At 45.2% G+C, this 12,331-nt stretch overlaps 1 protein-coding gene across 5 annotated transcripts in view; it reads left to right on the plus strand.

Annotated features, from left to right (window-relative positions):
- CADPS (calcium dependent secretion activator) overlaps positions 1-12,331 on the plus strand; it is a 204,950-nt gene that overhangs the window by 70,934 nt on the left and 121,685 nt on the right. For all 5 annotated transcript variants that reach the window (XM_056501542.1, XM_056501538.1, XM_056501539.1 and 2 more), the window contains exons 5-6: positions 3,217-3,453; positions 5,631-5,752. In XM_056501542.1, coding sequence (XP_056357517.1) covers positions 3,217-3,453; positions 5,631-5,752 — 359 coding nt within the window. The remainder of the gene's footprint in view (positions 1-3,216; positions 3,454-5,630; positions 5,753-12,331) is intronic.

The following is a 12,331-nucleotide window of genomic DNA, read 5'->3' on the forward strand; positions in this document are numbered from 1 at the left end:
CCTGAACAGCTCCTCCTCACTAACACCTCTGTTAAACATCTGCTCCTGTTTTCTCTTTGGGGACATAGACTCTGTTTTTCCCCACTTCACTGATAAAATTAGTGAGATGGCCAAGGACCACATGGCAAATCAATGGTGCAGCAAAACAGCAAACTGACTGTAGCTCTTTTGTTCAGCATTTGGCCCTTTGCCACTTCATTTTTGTCAAGAAAACCTACAGTATTTATTTGCAGTGAAATGTAAGCCTCTGCACTGAGCATGGCTGCTCTGGTTCTGAGACAGGTAACCAGGGCCTGAGTGCCAGGAAAAGATCACCTGGTTTTGTTATTTCGTTTTCTCTTTATGGCGTGGAGGACAAATACTCATGATTCAGTAGCAGCCAGCAAAAGCTGCAGCTTCATGAATTATTTTTTGCAAATGAAAATTTGCCATTTCCATTCTTCTCCCAAGGATGCTGAAAACAAACCATGACACTGTTGGCTGTCCAAGAAAGAGTCAGGGGAAAAATCCTCAACATAACCTGAGGTATCTCTGCAGAATTCAACCTTCAGAATACAACAGTGCAGCTTGGAGGGTGGTTTAGAGTAAAAGGGACTTACCTGTGTTCCAGTTGGCAGATAGGGATATTTAATCTCCATCATAATTCTGCAGCAGACTTTCTCCTCAGAATGTCAGGTCCTGCTAGCATCTGTCTGTGAGAAACCTTGTTCTTTCAGATCCATGAATACTATATTTTTGAGGCATCCAAATGACCTTTTGAATCCTTTTCTGTAGCCTCCTTTCTGGGCAAGGCTGCTTTCCCTGTAACAGAGGGCAGATTCACAATTCAGCTCAGTGAAAGGATAGCATTTCCATTTTTATCTCCAATTTGCAGCTTTTAATACAGATTTACTGCACAGGGAGGCTTAAAGTGCTTGTGAAACCAGCACTGAGGTGTCTGTCTTGGAGATTCCATGCTCGAGGCAAATTAATGCCTCGTTGATAAATTAAGAAATTCACACAAGGACATTTGCACTTCAGAGGCAGCAAAGGCTGCAGAGTCTTATGGGACCAGTGGCTCTGCAAGGCTTTGTCTGAGCTGTTGTGTGACCTTGAACAAGGCACTGTTTGTGCCAGCTTTCCTGCCTCTGCATACCAGGACACAGCTCTGGTTCTTCTTGCCTTCCCAAAAGGGAGTGCAGCTCAGTGCAGTACTAGGGCAGTACTAGGCAAGATTCCCCACTGAGCCTGGCTCAAAAGCACATCAGCCCAGCCTTGGAGCCAGGTGGCTTGAGGATCATGATTTGTGTCAAGCAGATGTTTTAAAGCTGAATCTGGACAGGCTTTTCAGACTGTGTGTTGTACTTTTCCAGCAGCTAAACAGAGCAGCATTACAGCTGAGAGCTTAGTGATGCCAAGGCAGAGGTGTATTGTTCTCTGCAGTAGCAAGTGCTCTGCTGTCCTGTGGTGCCTTTTCCCCCTCTCAGTCACCTGGCCTCAAGGACAAGGAGGAGCACGGATAGGGGCAGCTAAAGGAGACCTTGTGGTGATCTAGAGTGGTATAGGTCTGGGGCTGGACCCCCTCTGCTCCAGCCCGCTGGACACATCATTTCTCAGTGTCTTAACTCTGCCTCTCTCCCTATTCCTGATCCTGTCTCTGCTCCCAGTGCATGGGGAGGAGGCTAATGCCCTCTCTTGCTGTTGTCTGCATCTCTAGATAGTATTACTCCAGAATTCCCCCAGCTTTATCTCCAGTCTGATGGGTGACTTTGCACATCTGCATCTCTGCCTTTCCAGCATCAGTTAAATAGTCCCAGTTAAACTGTTATGATCACTTCAGACTACATTTTTAGCCTTAATAAGAGAAGTTGCTGGCACACAGTGAAATGTCTCAGTCCTTGCTGCACTGCTGAAGAGGTTTATGAGGGCAGTGCCAAAATTGCAGTCCCTGGAGCACTTGGATGACAGCAGGGTAAAAAAGCAATAATGTCTGAACATCATTGCTGCAGCAGTAGTTCTCAAAATCTACAAACCAGTTGCCTTTTTTTTTCCCCCTATGGGTGACTTGCAACTTATGTAATGCACAGACAATACAGGAGGCTGATTAGGTAGTTTATTTTACTCTATGTCTAATTTACATGAGGGAATTGCTTCCCAAGATTGAGGCTGGAAACAGATGACTATACTTCACCTGCTTGGTGAGAGTGCTGCTGTAAGCTATGCTTGTAGTGAGTAAGATCTTGAGGTACAAAAACTAGTGCAGAGAACTCTTTCAGCAGCCTGATGACAGTCTTCTAGAAGGAACATGACCTTCTTTTCTTTTCTAGCATACATTTTACAAATGGCTTTTTACAATGCTGTGAATTGCCACCAAGACTGTTTGCACGTCAGCCTTGTGTTCCCTGGCTGCAGATGCTGCCTCACTGTCTTACACCTTGCACAGTGTCTCGTAACCACTGAGAGACATTTAAACCCTGAGCAGATTCAGGCCGTGGGAAGAGTTGTCAGAAGATGTAGGGCTCAGCCCAGTGATGGGCAGCAGTTCAAAGCTGAGAACATGCATTGGGGAACATCATATTTTGCTCTCACTGTCACCCTTGGTTTTAGAGTTTAAATTTCCTGTTGACAGCAAGCAGCACTGGAGAGTCTCACAGTGAAAGGTTGTCTTCTTGGGGAGAGACTCAGGCCTTGGCTAGCAGTGGAAAGGATGTTTTACCCCTTCTTCCAGTTAGGACCAAACATTCCTGCCCACATATGGTTTCTTTTCACTCTTTGGGCTCCTTTCACAGCTAGAAACCTGATGAAACAACTGCTCAGAATTGTTTTAAAAAGAGCTGGCACCATTGGAACTGGAAAATAAATTACTTACTGTCAGCATACTCTCAATGAATCCTTAGTAAGTTGCTGTTGGTCACAAAGTTCAGTTGAGATCTGGCCTGGAGTGTTTGTAATTGAGAATACTTCTGTAGGAAAAAGCCTATTTGCAGATAGAAAAGTCAGTGAAATGCAAGTGCATGCAACATACAGGAAAGTTGGACAAGTACCAAGTAGTAATTCTATGAGAAACTAGCAATAATGTTTCTACATTACTCAAGGGGAAGCTGTAATTTGTCATCTGGTTTGTAGGAGTTCCGTGCTCAGAAACCTCTGCAGATGCTCTTGGGGGATTCTCCCACTGCAACTTGGTTGTTGATTGTCACAAACATTCATTCTGTTGTGTTTGTTTCCAAATCCAAGGAGCGCAAGTTTCCCAAGTTTGTGTCCAAAGAAATGGAGAACATGTACATTGAGGAGCTGAAGTCATCTGTCAATCTCCTGATGGCAAACTTGGAGAGCATGCCTGTGTCTAAAGGAGGCTCTGAGTTCAAGCTGCAGAAGCTGAAGCGTAGCCACAACACCTCAATAATTGACATGGGAGAGGAAAATGAGAACCAGCTTTCCAAGTCAGACGTCGTGTTGTCGTTCTCCCTGGAGGTAAGCTATATGCACACAGCAGCATGTAGAGTTCATGGGAGTAAAAAGCACAGCAGCCAACTTCTGCTCAGTTCAGATTTAGGTTAGGTGGAGAGAGGTAAGTAGAAATCACTCTACTTCTTCCAGTAGAAATCACTGAAAGCTTTGCCTGTGATTAAACATTGTGTCCTTTCTGGTATCTCACCACCTTGTTGGCACAGTCTGAGTGAAATGCACTGTTTGGCATTTTGTGATGATATATATCAAATGGCTCAGAAATCTGCATCATTAACTGATCTCTTCATGCAGTTTGTTACTGAGTGCAGCCCAGTAACCCTGAGCCTGTATTGTCCCCAAAACCATTACAGTAATGCAACACTGTAAATATCTGCATGTTTAACTATTGCCAGCTAGAGGGGTTGATATATTTCCCTGTGAGAATTGCTTCCTCTGAAGAATTGTGGAAAATTCCTGGGGTTTGAATTCACCCAACAGATTGTTTTGCAGTTTGTATGGAAATACTATGCTGTGCTGGGTTGCTCTTTGCTCTCTGTTGCATGCTGACTTTCTGCTCAGCTCTCTGTCGAGCAGTTTGTCTGTGCAGCCCAGGGGAGGGCAGGGTGCTGCTGCTGTCTCTGACATGGGCTGCCTCAGTCCTGGAACAGTGTTGCTCAGTAGCCATTTTCAGCCAGCTCAGTTGTTTTGTGCAAACACATTTGTGGTTATTTGTGGGCATATTTACTTCCAGAAGTCATCAGCTCACCCATACAGAATTGTTGTTGTCTGTCAATGAGTGGGTTTATGTTACATTGTCAAAACAACTACCAGGATGGAGTCAAAAATGGAGCATGCAGAAAAATCAGAAAATTCTGGTTTTGTGTAGTTTCCTGTTTATTTCTCTTCCTAGGGGGTTTCTTGTTATACATATCATGCTAATGCAAAACTTAACAACCCTGGTTGCTCGGTCTCAGAATTTGACTAATTAAGTGTCTGAAACCATCTTTATAGTATTCAGTTCAGTTTTATTTAAAACTAGGGCTGTGAACCCAGAGATGGTACCTTCAGGAGCAGTGTCAAATAAGGTTGACTTCCAAGCATTCCCCTATGGAGGAGCAGGGAATTATCACAAAGCAGTACCCCCCTATTGCAGGAGCTGTGCAGTGTGTACAGCTGTGTGTGAAGGGACACCCTTACAACAGGGTGGCACAAATGCTCTGCTCCAGCTGAACCCCATCTGGTGGGAAGTCAAAGCCCAGTGAAGCACTGACTTCAAGAGCTGGCAGGTCTGGGCACTACTCAGTGCACAAAATTCCTGCTGCAAGAAAGCTTTTATCAAAAATGTGCACTCATCAGAGGGTTTGTGGAGCTCTGTGTGCCAGGGAGAGGATCCAGATCAGAAGACCTGAGCAGAGGAATTTTAAGCCCCTGTGTATATACTACATAAATAGCTGTTTTAAAACATGAACAGAAACTCCCACAGTGATTCTTGTAGAAATGTTTAAGATGTGTGGTTAATGGGATTAATCACCTTTTAAAAAAAAAATTAATTAACTTCAAGAAACTTGGGTGGTGATTTCTTAATTAGAAAGATTTTCTTTAAGCAGGACGAAGAAAGATTTTTTACTTTTTTTTTAACCAGAGCTGTAGAATGGACAAGGGGCAGCAGTTTTAAACTGGAAGAGGGTAGATCTAGATTGAGTATAAGAAAGAAAATGTTTTTGATGAGGATGGTAGGACACTGGAACAGGGAACAACTGAGACATAGGTGTTTCATCCTTGGAATTTTTGAAGATCAAGTTGGATGGGGCTCTGAGCAACCTGACCTACTGAAAGATATCCCTGCCTCAGGATGGGGATTGAACCAGATGATCTTCCAATGTCAGTCCCAAACCATTCTATGATTAATATGGAAAATTTGCTTTTGGCACAAGCTGAGTAGTTGTGTTCTTTTTCTGGATTTCACATTTTAAGGCTTCCACTGAAGCTTGGTACAGCCCTGGACACTCAAAGGTTTCAGTAAGCCCATGTGCAATCAGAGAGAATCCTGGTTTCCATACAGCCCCCACTCAGCCTGGGCAGTGCCACTGTCCCTATCCACCAGCACGTGAAGGACCCCAGCACTGACCCCATGGGTTCAGCAGCCACAGCAAGGTCTGAAGGAGGCTGCTCCTCTTACATTTCTCCTTCTCTGCCTGCAGGTTGTCATCATGGAGGTGCAGGGGCTGAAGTCGCTGGCCCCCAACCGCATCGTGTACTGCACCATGGAAGTTGAAGGTGGGGAGAAGCTGCAGACAGACCAGGCTGAAGCCTCAAAGCCAACGTAAGCCTTGCTTTGCTTTTTGGTCTCTCCACCACCTTCTGCTCTGCCCCATCTCTGTGCTGCTGAGTCACTGCAGGTAGCTCTGGCTCCTGCATGGTGAGGACAGAGGGGACTCTCAGAAGCAAGGAGAAACATGGCCTTCCACACATGCAGAGTGTTGTACTGCAGCTAAGAATGACACATAAGCCCTGACGAGGGGAATAAAGTGTTAATGAGAGGCTTATATCTCGTGTAGCCATAGAGGGATAAATTTGTGCCCATACGTCAGTGCTTTACTAAATAGGGATGGAGTTAAGCATGTGCTTAGATAAGTACTTGTCTGAGTGTCCATCTGAACTGGTGCCATCAGGTGTAGCTACATTATCTTGTCCTCACTGTCAGGGTTTTGGCAGTCCTACAAGAAAGAGAACAGCTGGCAGGAACACAGTCTGCAAGCCACAGCCAGAGGTGGAAGAGAGGGTCTGGGAAAAGCTTCAAATGACTCAGTTAAAGCTTTATCTGAGGCCTCTCTAGCCCAGTCCCATTCAAGGGCAGAGTCTTTTTTCTGTCCTCTTTGACCTTGTCCCCAAATCCCCACTTTTGACCCCATACTTGGCTTTCTTTTGTCTTACCTGGATGTTGTTAAGCGCCTACCAGTAGTGATTGGCCTTTGTTATTTGGGAGGAGAAAATGATGGATGGATTATTTCCTTTCCAATTTATGGGATTTGTTAACTTGAAACACTATGGACTTGAGGCAGTTTTTCTGTGGATAACTGCAGAGATTTCACAAATTAAGTTAATTCTCAGTGTGCTTCCTCACAGTGGAGGATTGCTAAGGTGGTATGAAGCCTCCTGCAGGAGTAGGAAGCAGTGCTGTTGTGCTCATATCCCATTCCCAGTGGCCAGTCCTTAGAGGTGTTTTGCCAGGAGCTTCCCAAGCTGCTGGAAGGAAATCCAGAGCCATGTGGCTGCAGGACAAGCACTGCAGGCAGCTCAGGAGCAGTGGATGCAGGACAGAGCAGAGACAAGGCTGGGCTGCCTTCCCTCTGTCACTGTCCTCTCACAGAGGCACAGAAATTGCTGGTGCCTCATGTCCTGAGCTGCACCAGAGCAGCAGGAATCTGCAGTAAGCAGTTCAATAACAATATTCCCAATCAGGGAAAGTGCTGCAGCCTGGCTGACTTTTCAAAATGCTTTGAAATCTGCTTTAGAGAAGGAAGGAAGAGAGCTGTGCTTAGAGCAAAATTTCCATGAGAACTTGCAATTGTCACTATTTTAGGTATTCTTATTGCTTCAGTGGAGAAAGTTGGGCTCTATTTAGGGGAAATTGCTACTATTCATACTGAAAAAGCACACTTCTCCTGGGATACATTACTTGTTTAGGTTGGTCTGTTCATCCCACTTCTGCTCACAGAGTCTGCCCTTCCTTGCACAGGTCTTCTTACTGCAAGGTGTAAGACCATTTCTATGAGAATTGCTTTGAAAATAAGACCTGCAGGAGTGAACTCTTTATTTAGTGGGTCTTTTTATTATAATTAAATGTACAGTGTCTGGGCATGAAGCCATCAGCCCTCAAGAAAATGCAGCCAACACTGACTGCTGTGGTGTGATAGAAGTTATGCAAGGCCATCACACTCATCCTCTCTCAGCACTGGCTTCCTGTAGAGATGTAAGCCAGGCTTAAAGTGTTCTGGATTTTCCTAGCACTTGGGCTAATATCTATGGAAATGGATTAGGAGGGGTGTAGGTTTGACAATTGTATTCCTAGAGGGTCCTAGGACCTTTTCTTTCCAGAACCAAAGACCAGCCAAGCTGAGGCTCTAGAACAACCTTCACAGAAACCAAAGGCCATCACAAAAACCTTGTCCTTTCCTCTCTGCATTAGAGGTGTTTCTTTCACCTTGCTTCCCCTCCCAGACACAGCAGCAGAGATAGAGGAAGCTGAAGCTCTGTGAAAGCAATTTACTGTACCTAAGTTCTCCTCTTAAGAAGGAAAGAGAGAATGAATCAGATGTGACATGTTTGTCATCTTGCTTAATACAAGACTTGAAGGCCCTCAGGTACTCTGGTGATGAGGGCAGTGATAGAAACAGCTCAGAGAAGCTTTTGGTGCACTTCTGAGCAGTGCTGCCTTAGAAGCAAAGGATTTATGGCCAGGCAAAACAGCCTTCTGAGGTGTTAGTTTAGATGCTGAGATCAGTCTCACCGGGGTCATTCACACTGTGTTTGCTTCTGTGCTTTTTGTAATAAGCAGACCACCCCTAAAGAAAGGAAGCAAATCAGTGAAGGCATGAGGGACTGCACTTTGCCCAGCATCCCAGGATTTGTGTGCTTTGGCAGGGGATGCTGCCTGGCCTGGGGGTGAAGAATGTTTGGGGATTTTGAGCCTCAGCACTGTGAAACTGTAAACACTGAAGCAAGTTACCTCTGTACATCCCAGAAGTTTCATATCTCAGAGGCTCAAAAAATGCAGGTCAAGCACCTGTGCTCAGAATATGCAGTGAATACAGTTCTGGAAACAGGCAGCATTTTTAAACTGCCAACCTTGAAACTGTTTGAAATTCAGCTTTGCTATTGTCTGGAAGCTCTACAGGCTGCAAAAATCTAAATTTCTCATAAGAATTAGGGGAGAAAAATTACATTTGAACAGTAAGATTCACTGGAAGACTTCACTTTTCTATAACAACCCTGTGTCCTGGGGTGGAGGCTGTTAGGGGCCACTCAGCCATGTAGGACACCTTCCCACCTAACTCGTGGAGTTGTTCACTGTGTTCTCATGTGAAATGCCAGCCCTCAGCCAGAGCACCCAAGTCACAGCACCCTGGTGATGGTGGCTGCTCTTCAGCTCAGTGCCATGCCAGGGATTCCAGCCTGACTTCTACACCTCTAATGGCAAAAGGCAGTTCACCAGCCAGGGAAGGGTTTCCAGAAGGTGGCTAGGTCTGTGTGAGATTCTTCTTTCATCTTTCTGATGCAGAACCAGCAGTTTTTGAGGAGAAAGCATCTTGGAGCTTGAATCCCTTTTGTAGATCTTGAGAGAGGCAGGGCAGCAGCAGGGTGAGCAGCCACACATACCCAGCAATCAGATGAGTTGTGTGCAAGGAGTGTGGATTTTGGGACAACAGTAAATACTGGCCTTCTTTTTCTTCTCAGCCTTCATGTTGGATTCCTGACATTTTAAGCCCAATCCCTTCATGAAAGGATTATCTGCCTCAGCCCAGATGCAGGGGATGGCACAATTCTAGGGAAAGCCAGACCTGCAATAGTTCATTTCAGATCAGTCTTGCAGTGTTTTATTAGTAGTGCTTTTAATAAGTTGTGTAAGAAAAAGCTTTTGTGTATTATGCCCTAACATGTAGATGCCGCTAAAAGATATCTCAAATCCCAGTGTGAGAAGGATTTTACTGCTTTTTGTGTTGGAACTGTATTATTGCAGATGGCTGTGGGGTTTTTACCTCCCCCCTTTCCCTGCATGCTGGCCTGTGGTCTGTCCTCTGCATGTCTCCAAAATGCCCTTTTAAGAGCCGTGGTAGTAGTGCTGCTGTTTGTGCAGCCTGGGAACAGGGCTGTCAAGGGGTTTGGGAGTAGCCCAAAAGATCCAGGCACAACCCCCCTGTCCTACAGTCTCTAGAGAAGCTGCTGGATGCATTTAAACAGTGACCTGTGCTTGTGGCAGTGCTCATGGTCAGCATCTTACATCACCTTTCTCTGATGTGAGCAGAACAAAAGAAAAGAGATCCAAACAACAGCAAGGACCTGTATGCCTTGTGAATAAATGCTGTAGATTCTGGACTCATTTTGGAACCCAGATAAGTCTCATTCTCCCCTCTATCACAGTAGTGAAAATTGTGTGTCCCTGCATTGAACTGAGCTGAACCATTTGGGTAAAAGCAGTAAATACCGGTGGGGGAAGAATCTAGCCAACCTGTCTGTGCATTTGACATGCCTGGAAGGGACAGGGGTGTGGGCTGCTCCCCTGGAAGTGTTTTCCTTTTCAGGTTATATATATCCCTCTTGCAGAGCAGTTTCTTCAGTCCTAGTGCAAGGGTTTTGCAGTAGCTCAGAGAATGAGAGATGAGGATGGACCTTGTTGTTTTCTGAAGGAGGAAAAACCACTCTTCATTGCTTGGGATTTTTTCCATGTAGTTTACTTCAGCATAGTGTTGTAGGGCAGTGCTGGAGAAAGGACACTCAGTGGCTCTCATCTGACTCCATGCCACGTGTTACATTTGTCATGACCAAGGGCTTGAGCCTTGTGCCCTTTTCATAAATTCACTCCTGATAAAGTAATGCCTTTGGTAAACTTCTAAACCTCTCCCATCTCCTTTCCCTTAGCCACGTCCCTAGGAGACAGGGGCGTCTGGTTTTATCTTTGTGCTTGTTCTGATGCTGCTCCCTGATTTGTTTCAAGGTGCTCTGACAGCTCTGCTGCTTATCTCTGCTGTGACAGGCTGCCCTTGTTCAGATCCCTGCACCAAACCTCCAAGCTTATCACTCAGCCAGAGTTTTTGTTTCAAATTGGTGTGCCACATCCATCAGAGCCCTCTGCCTGACCGTGAGGAGGGACAGGACCTGCACAGCATCCTTCTTCAGTGCTGTTTAGTCACCTTCTGCTCCTGGGAGATGGGCACTGAGCAGCAAAGGGGGAAGCCCTGTGGGAAGGGAGGCTGGCAAGTGGAGATGCTTTCTCTGTCTGCAAAAGAAGAAAATCTGGTCTTTTCATTCAGGCCCTGGAGTTTGAAGTTATGCCCAGTGGCTTTGCACAGAGAGGACTGTGATAGGAGTGCTCTGTTGCAGTCAGTGTTTTCCTGCCACGGTTTGTTGGGAGATGCTGTGAACACTCCCCTGTGGTAAAGTGAGAAAAGTCCTTCTGAGATGCATAAATTCCAGATGAATATTCCATATTCCATGTAACTGATTTGACTCTGCTAAACTAAAGGGGTTTATGTTGATGTGAGTGAGAGTTTAATTCTTTATGTGCATCCCTCAGTACAGCTGTCTGGTAGGTCTTTTCCAGACATGGCAAAGCTCTCAGGCACAGGTCCTATGTGGTTATAGTTTTAAGTAAAAATTCGTATTTAGGTTTGCATGCTTAGCTAAGCCCTGTGTAAGCAAAATTCATGATGCTTAGTAAAAAACAAAGCAAAAGGAAATTTTAGGAAATAGCTTTTTCTTGTGTTTTTTTTTTTTTCTCCTTACTCTTCCAATTGCCTTCAGCATTAAATATAAGCTGTCTTAATTACCCACACTGATTGGATTGCTTTTCCAGCCACATGATTCCATTTCACAGCTGTGCAGATGTTTGCAGCTCTTTCTCCTTAGGAAATCTCTGGGAGTCTTAGGAATGTGTTAGAGCAGGTGACTGGGTACAGCAAACATCAGACACCATTGTTTGTGAGTCCTCTTTCCTGGGGTGAGGCTCTGAGCAGAGGGTCAGTCTGCCCCAAGGCGTCTGCTGGGGAAATGTCTTCCAGGAGAGATTTTTCAGCTTTTGTCTCTGTGAGCATGGTGCAAATGCCCTGAGCCCGTGATGCTGCTGGGCTAAGAGGTGAAAATGACAGGGACAGGAACTTCAGGGTAATTTCTTTTAGCCCCTGTGTCTGAGGCTGAAGGGTATGAAGTAGTGTCCAAATCTCTGACACAAGTTTTCTTGACTTAGCTATTTAGCATGCCTGGGAGACAGTTTTCTGATGAGACTGTGCATGACTTTGCACCTGAAGGGTTCTGCTATTAGCTTGGTTTCACCTGCTCTTCAAGTCCCCTTTTGTGTGACAGTATTTCCATAATGCTCCTGAGATTTATGCTGTGATGTTCCCATTTCTGAAAGTGGAGGCTGTGGACAAATCATTAAGCACAGCAAAAACTGCACTAAAAAGTTATTACCCAAGTGCAAGTATGTGGTCTATTATGGGAGTCTTCATGCAAGTGATTTAGTATCCTTTTTAATTAGGAATTCTGAACCTTTTCTGATGCTCCCTCACAGCTGTTCTGCAGGATTGGTTCTTACCAGCCATTGTGGGACAAAAATTCTGCCTTTAGATTAAGCAACTGAGGTTTTTCTCCAGAATAAAGGCAAGATCCTGTAGGCATTCCCTTACCTTGAGTGCCACCCAGACAGCCACACTGCTGTGGAAGAGCCTCCTGAATACTCTGCTGGGACTGTGGTTGGTGATCCCAGGTGGGGCCCTTTTCCCAAAGGTCTCACATTCATCCCTGCTCTCCTGTACCACGCTAGAAGCTGTGTTGTAGAATAATGAAGGCTTGAATATTTACACTTACCCTTTTCCTTGGTTTCTTCCAGTATCAAGTAAGTGCAAGCTCTGACTGGGTTTTCCCTTTTAGAGCACACATAGCATTCCTTCTTGGATTCTCTGGTGTCTAGTAAGGGTTGAGCTCATGCACCTTCTCTTTCACAGATGAATGTCTTGCTTTTCTCGCCAGCTGTCTAATTTCTTGAGTGTTCCTATGCACTTGGGAATTATGTATTCCTGTGATAGCACATACATTCAAATTTAAGTATTCCAGAAGGTGTGATGATGCCCAAGGCGATTTTCATCGACACCCGTCTGCTTCATCACTCCTGTGCTTGCAGCCTTGA

This window comes from Oenanthe melanoleuca, chromosome 12 (assembly GCF_029582105.1).
Source record: "Oenanthe melanoleuca isolate GR-GAL-2019-014 chromosome 12, OMel1.0, whole genome shotgun sequence".
Lineage (NCBI taxonomy): Eukaryota > Metazoa > Chordata > Aves > Passeriformes > Muscicapidae > Oenanthe > Oenanthe melanoleuca.